Here is a 14,515-nt window from a genome sequence, read left to right as displayed (position 1 = left end):
GACGTCAATTTCCTCATCTGTAAAATAAGTGAATTTAACTGCACAATCAGCTCTGAAAAGTATAATTCTTTTATTTCATCCAGGGGGATTCTAATAATGAATTCTCAGGTTTAGAAAGTATAGTCATTACAGATTGTAGAAGACCTTGAATACTAAATTAAAATAATTAGACTCTGTTTAAGGAGTAAGAGGGAGCCATTGAAGGATTGAACACTTTGCCCATGGCCCAATGATGATCACATATGGCATGCATGATTCTGCCATAGCAAAGTCTAAGAGAACACTTGAATATCCTTTTCGCTGTGGATTTATGTAAACCTCCCAGTTGTCCTTATTTGGGAAAGTGGGACTTGTAGGGATATTCATGCCTTTAAAACCGGTTGCGTCTAAGTTTATACCTTCCCTTTACATGAAAGGTCTACTTCCTGCCTTCTGAAAGTCTTTGTTATTGTGCTTTACAGTTCGAGATCGGGTAAGATCAAAAATGGAGAGAGATATTTTGGCAGAAGTGAATCACCCTTTCATTGTCAAGCTTCATTACGGTAAATACAATTTTCAAAAAGTAACAAATGGTTGTAAGGACTTGGGGCAAGTTACTCCAAATAAAAGAAACATCAAAAGGTAGAAAGAAGAACATTATAGTTAATTCATTTATTCAAGCTTTGTCTGGTAGATTGGGCCATCTGCCTAACTCTGCTTCTCGTCACTTCCCCTTTAAAAATACACAATGACCTATTTATTACAGGATCCTATTAAAAGACATTTCTTTGAATGGGAACAACTCAGAATTAGGAAATCAATTTTTATCTTGTCTGATTGTAGCATTCTTACGTATCCTAGCTTGAGTAATCTCAATATTTGCTCCTATTTTCATAAACAAATAAAATGCCAGAAAGAAAATCATAATAGGCCAATGATCAAAGGCCCAACAATCTCATAAATTACCTTTTACATTTTTCTTTGCCATTTTTTAATTAGGGGAATTTTTACAGTTGCAAAGAGAAGTTGCAAAAAAAATTGATATGCCAAGAGACACAAGTGATGCAATATTCTAATTACATTTTTACTTGAGTCTTAAGGATTTTCCTTTATTTTTAGTCTTAAGGATTCTCCTTTATTTTAAGAACTTGGCAGTGACTTAGAGCCTATAATGCTGCAAGATAGAACAGAAAGATAAACACTTATAAGGGAATAAAAACTTGGGGAGAATATTCGTGAAACTAAAATAAAAATGTAAAACAGAAACAAATGATTTTAGGGAGAAAGAAACTGAGTCATGTTTCAGCTCACAATACTGCCTCAAAATTTCTTCTTAAATTGATCAGAATAAAAGACTAAATATATTTATTTAGAAATTCTTATGAATCCAAACATGGTGGTGCATGCCTGTAACCATAGCTACCAGAAAGGCTGATCCCTCCACAAACTCTCACCCAGTCCCCAGGTCACCAAAGGAATACATTTGCAGGACAGTTGACCATAGCTAGATGCGCTGTCCACTCTCTGGAACACAACAAAAATAATGAGCCACACAAAGTGTTCTAGGTCATAAACTTAGTTTCATTAGCATGGTATCATAACAAATTGTGCAAACCAGTTTCAGATACTTCCATAAAAGAAATAACAGAGTGACATCAAACACAATTAGAAAGAACACAATCCTTTTGAAGCTATAGGGGAAAATGTAGTATTCTCTAAGGTCTCTTCTCACGCAAATTTATGATGTTATAGCTTTAGATTGTTGCAGCCCTATAATCTTTCAAGCATTTGCCATTTAATGTACTTATCAAATGTATCAGAATATACCATATATTTTCAACAATATTGTAATAAAGGTTTATTATTAAACTTGAATCAATTAGTTATTTTCCATAGTCCTCTCACTTCTGCCCGTGTCTTACTTAGCATCAATAATAAGACAGGTTTCTTTGTGATGAAAAGAAAAAGGAATAGGAAATACTAAAACCGTAGATTTAAAAAAAAAAAGATAATAGAGTTATTAATTTTAGGCCATTTTATTTATTTTCTCTACCCAGGTGTCTATTCTCCCACATGAGTTCCTGTATCTTTTCTAAAATGACTCAGTTTTTTAAATGAATGTTATTATGTTGACCAAAAAGAAACTTTTAAGTACAAAGAGACAAGTCAGAATGAATGAATGAGTAATGTACAATCCAAAGAGACCTTCACCACCGATGTCCTGTCCTGCTTTCTTTCCCAATATAGCCTTTCAGACAGAAGGAAAACTGTATCTAATATTAGATTTTCTACGGGGAGGAGATCTTTTCACAAGGCTCTCCAAAGAGGTAAGTTTACAAGCAGAAAAAGATACAAGTTGCTGTAAGTTTTGTTCTTGAATTCAAGTTAGAGCTGTTGGGGATGCAGGAAAGATTTGATGATGTGAATTTGTTTTATAAGGAGAATGTCACAGGGCGATGCAAAAAAAAAATGAGACCTAGCATTGCTGGGAGACTGAGAGGCAAATAACTCCTATGTGGCTCTGTATGGTGAGAGTGACAATAATTAGACTTTCCTGCCTTTTATAGAGAAGTATGAGTTTGTTATTCTGATGGTTATCTGAAGCTCTTTGCAAATGGCTTTGTGGTCCTTATGGAAAGATGCCTTGGGATCAAAACTTTACTACCCCCTAAAAGTCCTTAATCACAGTTTATTTTCAGGGCCATCTATTCAAGTGCTCCACAATGGAGATAGAGGACCTTCTTCATGTTCATTAGTAATTCTCAATATAGTAATAATAAAGATAATAGTAATAATACATTTCTGTAGCTTACTTACTATAGCTAACTTACTATGTGCCAGGCACAGGGCTTAGCACTTTACGGTTATCTGATTTATCCTCACAACAACCGTGATATTATCTCCATTTACAATAGAAGAAACTGAAGCAGACAGAGGTTAAGCAACTTTCCTAGGGTCACATAGAAAGGTCACATACATGTTTGAGGCTGAATTTGAACTCAGGTCTTTCTAACTCCAGGCTCAGAACTCAATAATGTTCAACCTTCAGTCACCGTAAATGGAATATTTTGCTACAGTGGAATGAGCATTAGATTTGTAGTCAGAGGACCTGGGTTTGAATCTGGACACTGTTGCTCACTACCTTGTGACCTTGGACAGGCCATTTAATTGATCTAGGAATTAATTATCTCATCTATTAAAGGGTTGGAATAGTTGATCTTACTGTACACTTGCAGATATAAATCTATGACTGTATGGGCCTTCTCTGCCCTAATTAATCTAGCTTCTTGGGTTGAGTTGAAAGACATGCTGAATATTAAAGCTCAGAAAAATCCCAGAATTTTGCCAGGAACAGTGACAATACTAATGCTTATATTTGTCCAGCATTTATTAAGCACCTACTACTTTCTATATGGGGCAGCTACAACGGATAGAGCACTTGACCTAGAGTCAGGAAGACTCATTTTCCTGAATTTAAATCTAGCCCCAGACACTTACTGGCTTTGTGACCTTGAGCAAATCATTTAACCCTGGTTGCCTCAGTTGTATCATCCATAAAATGGGTTGGAGAAGGAAATGGCAAACCATTTAATATCTTTGCCAAGAAAACCCCAAATGGGGTCACAAAGAGTTAGACACTACTGAAAAATGACTGAACAATATTTGCTATGCCTTGTGCAAGGCTCATACAAGACAAAAAATTACACAGTCTTTACTCTCAAGGAGCTTACTGAGGCAAATGATTCTATACGAAGTATAAAGGTGGCTGAGGTTAAGGTAGAACCCTTGACAGAAATTGAGAAATTCAAGAGGGAGAAGATATGGGTTCAGTTTTGGACCCGTGAATTTGAGATGTGTCTGGAATATCCAGTTGGAAATACCCAATAGCTAGCTGATTAACACAGAGCTATATAGCTCAGGGGAGAAACAGAGGCTGAATATGCAAGTCTGTGAGTCACATGCATAAAGATGATAATTAAATCCATAGAAGCTGATATGATCACCAAAAAAAAGTATAGAGATGAAAAGAGAACACATGAAAAGAGTTTCAGGGTACGTTCAAAGTCAGGGGCATGATATGGATGATGAGTCAGTGAAGGTGATGGAGAGGTTGGCTGGGGAAAAAGTCACCTTATTATCAAAAATTGAAAGAAAGTGGAGAGTGGAGAATGTTGTAATGGAGTTTTGAGTTGAAGAAAAGAAGAGGAAAAAGGATGTCATGTCAAGAGGCATTGATTTCTTCAGTAAATAAGAGGCAAGATCCTAAGCTTATCAGTGGGGAAAAGGCAGATGTATGGAAGGCTCAAGGAAAAAAAATGTTTAGAAAATATTCTACAGGGAGTAGGATAAGGAATCAATTAGTGAGAAGTAATAAGATTGTCTTGTATCAGTGAAGACCCAATTGAAATTAAAATACATAAATGTGTAGTGTCCCTATTAAAAGAGAATAGTCAAGAATCAACATTTTAATAAAATACATTGGTACAATTTGTATTTCTGACGTTCTCTAGCCATATTTTACTTATTGGACTACGGGTACGAGATCTTTATTTTCCACCCATGTACTTCCACATTATACATCAAATGACTGAATATACCCAAGTATTTTATGTTCAATTTGTGTCTCACTAAATGAAACTTTGTCCTTTGCACATACCAGCTGTTAACAAGGTTTCACTTGACCTGTTTTGTGTCTGTTACTATCCACGGATCACTTAGAAGCTGAAAGTTACCGTGGGTAGCCAGTCTTGGGTTATTTTTTTTTGTATGATCCCTTTCTGTGATGCCATATGTCCACAGGCTCTTGAATAATAGCCAAGTACCTGACTGATAAAATAGCAAAATGAATAAGGAAACTACTTGTGTTGGTGAAATTAGATGTATAATAGTGATGGAGAAGGTAGTAAACAACAGTTATACAGTCATATACAGAGAGATAAAAGGGACCTTGGAGGCTTCTTGTCCTACTTCATCATTTTTCAGATGAGTAAACTGAGGTTGAACATGAAGTGATTTGCCCAAGGCCACACAAGAAGTAAGCACCAAAAGGGGGAAGTCGTCTCACTTTAGAACCCATATTTGTTCCATGGTCATATTCTTGATTTAGCTTAGTACAGTCTTTATATTATTCTTTTCCACAAATCATGCATGAAGTCCCAGGAAAGTATGACTTGCTATGTTGTCTTGGTACATCAATGGCAGATAGACCATAAAGATTTTGGGTGAGGGATAAGAGAGAAGAATTGGCCTTGTTATTTCTTTGGTGTAAAGCAGCTCCCAGAGAGAAACTTTCTCTTTCAATGCAGTTCAACACCTTCTCTACAATTTATACTCTTAGAAAGTTGCTTAGAACACTGGGAAGGAAGGAAGGGAGGGAGGGAGGGAAGGAGGGAGGAAAGAAACAAATGTTTATTAAGAATCTAGTATATACCAGATCCTGTGCTAAACACTTTACAAATACTTCATTTGATCCTCACAACAAACCTAGAAGCTAGGTGTTATTATCCACCTCCATTTTAAAGTTGAAGAAACTGAGACAAAGAGTAAATAACTTGCCCAGGGTCAGGTAGCTAGTAAGTGCCTGAGGTTGGAGTTGAACTTAGGTCTTCCTGACTCTTAGCCCAGCTGTGTTAAGTGACTTGCCCAGGATCACACTGCCAGTCTGTGTGAGATGTGAGATTTTGAATCCAGGTCTTCCTGGCTCTAAAGTCCGATCTTATCCATTATAACTACGGTACTACTCATTAAAGACTTGGTAGCATGAATATTCATTGCCAATTACCCCAACACCAGCTATTCCATGTTAAATCTTGTTTCAAAATTCCCCTAATCAGTTAACACCTCCTTAGTGGTTGTTGAAAAACAGCTTGATATGGTGGAAGAGTCCTGGATGTAGAGTTAAAGGACTAATTTCACATCTTGGCTCTACCATTTATTACCTTGAGCAAATCATTTCAATTTTCTGGGCATCAGTTTCATCATCTGTATTATGAAGAAGCTTGATTCGAGTACCTTCAAAGTACCTTCCAGCCCTAGATCTATGATCCTACCTTGAACATGGAGACTGTTCACAAAGCCTTACTCAAGCTCAGCAGGGAAGCTGTTTGAAACTAAAACTACTTCTCCTTTCTTTTCTTTCTTTCTCTCCCCAAAGAAGGAGAGCAAACCCCTAGAGGGAATAATTTTGCAAGAGACCTAGGAATGATGTCTTCCTTTCCTTACTCTAAGTTAAAGGAGTTGAGTAGAGTAGAAAAATCTGGATATATTTGCAGATTTTTCTTGTCAGATTTTCAATGTGGCTCCATTTTTTTATTGAAATGTTGTGATAATCCAAAAACTACCCATACTTACCTATAAATACAAAATTACAGCCCAAGGGGAAGTAACCAGGGATTGGGAGAATTATTGGCTACTTTGCTCCAATATATTTATATCAGTGGTTGAGAGGTGCTTTCATATTTAATCTATTCTCTTACTTTCCTTATCTTAAAACTATGAACTTTTTTTTTCCATCAGAAGAGCCAAAAATGACTAGGCAGTGGGAGCCCATGGTTTTCTCACAGAACAAATTGGACTAAACTGTATACTTTTTAGGAGAAATGAGTCACTCTTGCTGGCAGAGTTCTCTAGAACAAATCAGCCACACAAGAAAGTAAACGGATTTATTCTTTTCTCTCTTACTAGGTAATGTTTACTGAAGAGGATGTGAAGTTCTATTTAGCTGAGCTGGCCTTGGCTTTAGACCACCTTCATGGTCTAGGAATCATTTACAGGGATCTAAAGCCTGAAAAGTAAGTAAGAGGAAAGAAGCAAAGGGAAATAAGAATTTCTTGAACCCAGATTTGTTCCTTATCTGCAACTGACAAGTGTTAATAACACTGAAGCCTTTACCCGTATCCACCCTTCCTTCTTCAAAAGTCCTGGCACTGCAGACCAGGGTTAGAAAATCTCTGCAAAGCAGACTGGGAAAATCTTCATACTGTCAGGTTCCAAGGCAGAGATTCCAGGACAGGCTAATGAATGCTCTTCTCTCCCTGTCCCTGAAAAAGTCACCAAGCTGCTGCCTTTTGAAATGTATTCAGGCCCTCCTGGATTTCCTAAACTAAGGTGGTAGTCCTATCATTTTTCATCTAGCACTCAGTTTTGTCTTTCTTTTCTTCTCTTGACTGCACATAGTAAGTTCTTTCAGATGTTTGATCAGACTCAAGGAATTTCAAGCTTCTCTCAATATAAGCCACTCAGTATAGAGTAGCTCATTTTACAGATGGGGAAACTGAGGCAAAGAGGCTTAAGTGGCTTGCCTAGGGACACATAATTAGTAAATATCTGAGACCAGATTTGAACTCAGGTCTTCCTGACTCCTACTTACTTAGCACTCTATCCACCACACCACCTAGCTGCCCCAGTATATTTTAGAGCCAATTGGCTTTCAAAAACACCTTCTCATAAGGTAGAAGGTCAGTTTTCCCTTAATTCTCCTTACAATCAGCCTGCAATTTTATTGCTAGAATGCCAGTCAACTAACACTTATGAAGCACCTACTGTATAAAAGGCACTACTCTGAGCACTTTATGTGTTTAATCCATAATAAGAATGAAAGCAGCTTTTTCAAAATACCTTTTCCCTTTCCCTTTCATCTATAGTGCTAACAGAGATAAGATGGCCACTCAGAAACGAGATTTAATGCATATTTTTTTTCAGTTCTAATTGACCAGCATGAAGTAAAAATCTTCTCTGAGGCAAGCCTCACTAAATGTGGTTCAGCTGTTTTGTGTGAAATATCTGCATATTCATAAGCAAAGTTTGCATGCTGAACTTTATCATTGTGAGGGGAGGAATTCATTGTTTATGTGAGATTGTGGGCATGACAGCCCACATAAACAAGTACGTTTTTGGCATGTCTTATTAAATTGCATTTGAACTATTTTTGAAAGCTCTAGCTTGAATCTTAACATAGAAAAGTAGAATATTTTGTTAAATATAACTGTCTTGTTGAAAAGCTGATGCAAAAAGGAAACATTTTTAATTACTATCTCTGGTTTATAGGTAAGCACTTTAATCCTTTAACTGTCAACATTTGGGTTAGTTTCAAGTGTAAGATCATACTTGATCTTTTCTGTCATCTTTGGTAGTTACAAAAGGTATCACTGAAAATAAGCTTAACTTTCATCTCTTAGATATTGTATTATGGAAATATATGATATTATACCTGCTTTACCTCCCATAGATGTAGGGGGTAAACAAACATTCATGTGTGAGAGAAGCAATGTATGCATCCATATTGATGCTTGGCACTGATACCATTCTCTTTTAAAGGTTAAAGTGATCTTTTAGAGTTTAAATATAGTAACATTTAATTGCAGTGTTTAAAAAATATCTTGTTTATCTCAGAGTTATTAGTTTACCATTCTTGAAAGTTGTTCATTTCTAGATATGGATAATGAGTAAGACCAACAAATTTGCTTCATCAGCTAAAAATTAGCCTCATAATTCTTTGTAACACGTTTTTCTTCTATTTTTTTCTAACACTCACAAAAACTGTATAAATTTTTTCTAATGGATTTTCCGTAGGAAATGTATTTATGTATGATAACAAATGAGTTAATGTGTAAAGTGTTTCTACCTTTCCAAACTTGTCTAACTCTGTGTCTATATGTGTATGTAATGGTGAGAAAAGAAAACATAACAGTATAAAATGTTTTCCAAACTGGTTACAAAGAAAATTCATGTTCTGCGTGACCTGAATAACACTTCTGTGAGAAACATTGTGGTGCTAGCCAACATTATTCTTCTAAAATACTAAATATTAAATTATGTATAAAACACTTATGCTCAGCCATTTTGGGCATAAAAATAGGCTTAAATTCCTTTATTTTTCTGCCAAAATTTCCTCAATTTCTCTTCAGCCCATGAATATTCCATCTCCTTGGGACTCCTACATTAGTATTTATAGATTATTTTCCAATATGATTCAAATCTCAAAGTATATTGGGGTATATTAATTTGGAAAATGCAGCTGAAAGGGATAGCGCACAGCACATTTTCACCTCAAACAAAAATTTCCACCAAAATCATGTGTTAGAAGGAACGGTGAAGTTGAAAGATATCGCTTCTTCATCCTTACATTTATCCCTTTTCTGTTCCTCCTGGCCCATATCCTTCATACTCTGGGCACACTGCGATGTTTCAGCTCTATACGCATACATCCCTTCTTAATTACCACAAAATTCTGACTACCAGAAACACATTCCAGTCATTCCTGGAGAGTTGACCTGAACCCCTGGGAAGCATCTGTTCCTACCACCACCACTCACTCCCCTAGGATTTCTGAGACCATCGTGGTTTCAAAGAAATTATTTTTAAGTGCTTCTGGAGTGGAGTAGCCATCAGCCAGAGTGGTTTCAGAATTCTCCTAAATCCTGTCTTTTTCCTCAAGCAAAGATAGACTTTGAGAAATTGCCAAAACTACTTTGATGCTGGCAGGGCAGGCCAGAAGTGTCTGAATGCTGAGGTATGATTGAAAGATGCTTGTTGATTTGACTAATCAAGCATATACCAGACAGCCTAAGGTGCCTTCCTTAATTCTTGTATTTATCATATATATTTTTATACATATGTATATGTATATGTGTGTGTATGAGCATATATATCTGATATTTAACTCCACTGTGACATTTAGAAAGTTTGAGAGACAGTTTCTGGGTAATTTAATCATTTTATTAACCAGCCTAGTTAATGTGTTATTAATAAAAGAGGTCAGTGGTACTCTCAAATGCCAAAGACCCCACCTGGCAGTCAACTCAAGGCTTATATAGCCTTGGAAAAGTGGGTGTTCCAGAGTGTGGCAATCAACTCTGACTCCTTAATGAGTAATGAGAGAATGAACATTACAATGAAGGGTTGGACCTATTTTAATGAACTTTGATTATGTCATTTACTTGTAAATTACACTGTCCCTTCAAGCAATCTAATCAAAGACCCTATCCTCACCCAAACCCAAGTAGAACACAATTGGTTTAAACTCCTTGTAAAATTAGATGGGGTTGGACTAATATTGAGGGGAGCTAATTGAATCTCATTAGCAGTAATGTCTTTCAAGAAACTGAACTTTGAAATGAGTACTAAAGAAAAAGAGAAAACTCTGGATCTCCAAATCATTGGTTTAAGAATCATTTCTCTCACCACCAAGAGGAAAGAGTTTGAGTAGAAAGTGTGTTGTCTCCAAAACCAAAAACCTACAAAGACAAGTATCCTGTTGGCCATGGTCCATTCCCTTGGGTCATTTTTTTTTCTGCCATGCTAATGAAATTTGTTCTTTCCACTGTCTCTTGTGGTTTAATATGCTGAGTCTCCTTCTAAAGTCCTATTTTCTTTCCTTTAATTTTAGCATCCTGCTAGATGAAGAGGGGCACATTAAGATTACAGGTTTGTAAGACAGCTCTTACTAAAACTTCATCTCAGCCCTTGTAAACTTACATGTCATTTGAAAATGAAAAGATCCATTAGTATAACTTCCATTTGTTTGCAAGTACCTTTTCAATTGATTTTCATAAATATTTTTGTTGATCTGGTAAGTTATGATCCATTCTCTGCTGTACTTTAAACTCTCAAATTGTGATTTTTTTAAATCCTTTTTTTTATTTCCCATTTTCCCCCCTGTTCTCACCTCTCATCTTATACCCTCCTGTTGAGGCCCATTCATACTCCTTAATACCATTATACTGCTCTCAGTCAAGAACCTCTTTATTTAGATCATATTTTAGATGCCTTCTTACATTTGGGTATTTCTCTACTTTTCTCATAAACTTAAAAACAGTGGGGTGTAGCAAAAAATTTGAGGAATCCAAGCAAAATTTCCCCAAAGGGCTATCTACTACTTGTTGATAAAACTTCACCCTGCTTACAGGATTGTACAGCCATATTAGCTGTCAAACAGGCATAAAATTAGCAGGTGAGGGCACTCTGCTTTCTCTGACTTTAGCTTTTTCTGCACTACTTTGGAACTTCCTCTCAGACCAAGGTCATGGAAAGAGTTAATTCTTAAGAAGCTGAGTAATTGAACTTAAACGGACACTTTCCAAAAGTTTGACTGAGGTGGCAATTAAAGGTACATGTGATATTTCATGGAGCCTTAGGAGTCTGGGATGATGCTCTGCTTGGAGCTGCTGCTTAACTTACCCAAAAAGTGCAGAATTATCACTGCTACAGAATGGCAATACTGTCTGGGATTCATCATTTGGGAACTCTGAGCTATTCAAGGGTATTTTTCCATAGAAAAACATGCATTTTTAAAAGGATGAGAATGCATTTGGAAAAAGTGGGGGAACACAAGACCTAGCCAATCAGAACCAATGTGTCTAAAAACGTGATTGAATACAACCTCACTCTTTTGAGATTCTGACTTTGATGATGCACATGGGAAAGAGTTATGATGACTATTGTTATATTTAAATTGTATCTTTTCTTTCCCCCATTTTTAGATTTTGGCCTGAGCAAGGAGGCTATTGACCATGATAAACGAGCTTATTCGTTCTGTGGGACAATAGAATATATGGCTCCAGAGGTGGTGAATCGGCGAGGGCACACACAAAGTGCAGACTGGTGGTCCTTTGGTGTGCTCATGGTAATGGCTCGTTCTAGTCCTCCTGGTAGATGTAGCAATCTTTTAGACATTCAGGGAAAAAAAATATGCATTGCCCTTCCCCATCCCCTTTTTTTCCTTGCTCCTGGACTCCCTGGGAGAAGAAATATACTAAATAACTTATCAGAAAGAACTAGTCAATGACTTCTCACCCTGTAAGCCATGCACCCATAGTCTTCGGTATGCCTTCCCTTACTCCAAGATATGAGTCATAGAATCTCAGAGCTAAAGAAAACCTCAGAGACCATCTAGTCTAACCTACAGTGGAAAACAAAATCTTCTCCACAACATAAATAACAAGTGATCATAATCCTTTGTTTAAAACCTTCAAGGAGAGGGAACTCACTATGTCATAGGACAACACACACAATTTTCAGTAAGTTTAATTGTTAGGATTAGTTTTTATTCCAACAAAGCTAAACCTGTTTTTTTTTTTTCAATTTCTACACATCTGAGCTGAAAACATTTAAACTTTATTCTTTCTTTAAAAATACATTTTATTGATGCCTTTTTAAAATAATAAGTAAAATAAATGCAAAGATCAAACATATTAACTTAGAGATGATGGACAAAAACTGTGTCCTTCTGTTTCCCTGAGTTCAAATCCAGCTTCAGACACTTAGTAGCTATGTGACTGTGGTCAAGTCAGTTAACCCTGTTTGCCTCAGTTTCTTCTGTAAAATGAGCTATAGAAGGAAATGGCAAACCACTTCAGTATCTTTGCCAAGAAAGTCACAAATGGGATCACAGAGAGTTAGATATGACTGCAAAATGACTGAACAACAATAATCTTATCTATAAGCATTTGTGTATCTTGACTACATTCAAATAGCTACACAGTAGCAGTCAGGACTTGATCTTGGGCTTTTTGACTTCATGTTCACTGCTTTTCCAATTATATTGTGCTGAATACGGAACATGGTTTCAAACATTGTCTGAAAGAGGGAGGAATCTTATGTTGTAAACGTATTAAAATGAAGTTATAAGTAAGCATTAGGTGTGCTCCTTTTTCGTTATCATAGGCATGTAAAATGACAGTTGGCACTCAAAGAAGAATCACAGAATTTTAGAATTGGAAAGAACTTTTAAAAATAATCTAGTCTAATCTCTTCACTTTTTAGGTGAGGAAATACCTAAGGAGGCTCAGTGGCTTCCCAAAATCACACAGATATCTAGCAACAAAGCCACAAAGACAACCAAATTCCCCAGGGCTTAAGTAGAGTGTTCAGATGGATCTTGCCACTTGTTATCTATCTCTGAAACTTCTGCTGTCATTTTTGACTAGGGGGTATCCTATTGCCTTCTGTAAAAATGACCTAAATATGCCAGCTTTAGGAAAAACAGGTAACTAGCTCTGGGACCAAATTGACAGTTTGGTTTTTAGGCCCTTGAACTCCTGAGTATTACAAATTCCCCTGAGAAACTATAGTGATAGGAAGTATCTGACCTTCCAAGATCCCAAAGAAAGTATATTTTAATCAATGGTTTGTCACTCTAAAATTTATCTTTTTTCCTCTTTCTCTTCCTTTGTATGATCTTTGGTAGCATTCTGCTGTGATGATATTTATCTCTGCTACAGCCCTAAAATTCTGAAAAGATGACAGAGAAGAAAAAGAAATCAAGCTCCTAAGTGATTTCTTATAACTGTTTCCGATGAACTACAGTGACCAAGTTCCATCACCTATAAATCATAGGACCACTGGATCATAGATTCAGTACTGAATAGACCTTAGAGATCGCCTAGTCCAACCCCCTCATTTTTAAGATGAAGAAGTGATGCCCAAAGTGGTAAAGATATTTCCCTGAGGTCATATAAGTAGTAAATGGAATGGATCAAATAAGGTACAATAAGCAAAATTTAGTTTTAAGGAGAAGGAATTAGGAGGGAAAGAGAAATAGAAAACATTTTACACATCTGCTTTACAAATGAAAAACAGAGATGAGAAAATCCATTTAATTAATATAATAAATAAAAATTAAGGCAAATTAAAGCAGAGAAACAGACGAGCATTTCCTGCTGCCTGCAGTACATATCTACCTGGATGAGCCATTGACATCTCAAATTCAGTGTTTACAAAACTGATCTAACTGTCTTTCTCCCAAAAAACAAGTCCTTTTTTAATTCCCCATTTATTTTAATGCCATTGTCATCCTTCTAGTCACTCAGGCTTAAGTCCTCTGAATCATATTTAATTCTTACTTCTTTCTCTATCTCCCACCACCAATCCAATTAGTCAAAAGACCTGTCGATTGATTATACATTCACCATAATTCTCCTCCTCTAATCCATCCTACATACTGCCAGAGTAATCTTTGCTAATTAATTAATTAATCTTTAAACATTTCTGATTCTAGTACTCCACCACTCCTGTGCCTTCACTGATTCCCCCTCACTTACCAATAAAAGCCCAACTCCTTAGCCTAGAGAAAAAGAATTCCTTAGAGAGACATTCACAGAAAATCTTATATCCCCAAAGCTACTCATGCCAAGGAGAGTAGTTTTTAAGATAATACCACTTATGACTTTTCAGATAATGCCACTTGTGGCATGTTCAGAACCATAGGCAAAAATAAGGGAGGGAAAGAGCACTACAACTGAGGAGATCAGTAGGAGGTTATCACTCATCATTGTCCCATAAATTAATACGTAATAACCCCCCAATAACTTAACTAGGCAGTTAGGTGGAGTAATGAGTAGAGCACTGGACTTGGAGACAGGGAAATCCAAATTAAAATCGTGCAGCAGGCACTGTGTAACTATAGGCAAATCGCTTAATCTTTCTTCACCTTAGATGTCTGGTGGGGATAATGTTCCCTGCACCTGGTGTAAGCTCACCTTAGGAACTCTTTGGTCTCTTATTTTTACCTACCCTGGATGTTACTGGCATCTGAAAT

General features: G+C 36.5%; 1 protein-coding gene across 2 annotated transcripts in view; it reads left to right on the top strand.

Annotated features, from left to right (window-relative positions):
- The window catches only part of RPS6KA2 (ribosomal protein S6 kinase A2), a 434,977-nt gene that overhangs the window by 318,319 nt on the left and 102,143 nt on the right, over positions 1-14,515 (top strand). For both annotated transcript variants that reach the window (XM_072643859.1, XM_072643860.1), the window contains exons 4-8: positions 462-542; positions 2,227-2,306; positions 6,664-6,770; positions 10,367-10,404; positions 11,460-11,602. In XM_072643859.1, coding sequence (XP_072499960.1) covers positions 462-542; positions 2,227-2,306; positions 6,664-6,770; positions 10,367-10,404; positions 11,460-11,602 — 449 coding nt within the window. The remainder of the gene's footprint in view (positions 1-461; positions 543-2,226; positions 2,307-6,663; positions 6,771-10,366; positions 10,405-11,459; positions 11,603-14,515) is intronic.

Source organism: Notamacropus eugenii, chromosome 2 (assembly GCF_028372415.1).
Source record: "Notamacropus eugenii isolate mMacEug1 chromosome 2, mMacEug1.pri_v2, whole genome shotgun sequence".
NCBI lineage: Eukaryota > Metazoa > Chordata > Mammalia > Diprotodontia > Macropodidae > Notamacropus > Notamacropus eugenii.
This window is presented reverse-complemented; position numbering and strand designations above follow the sequence as displayed.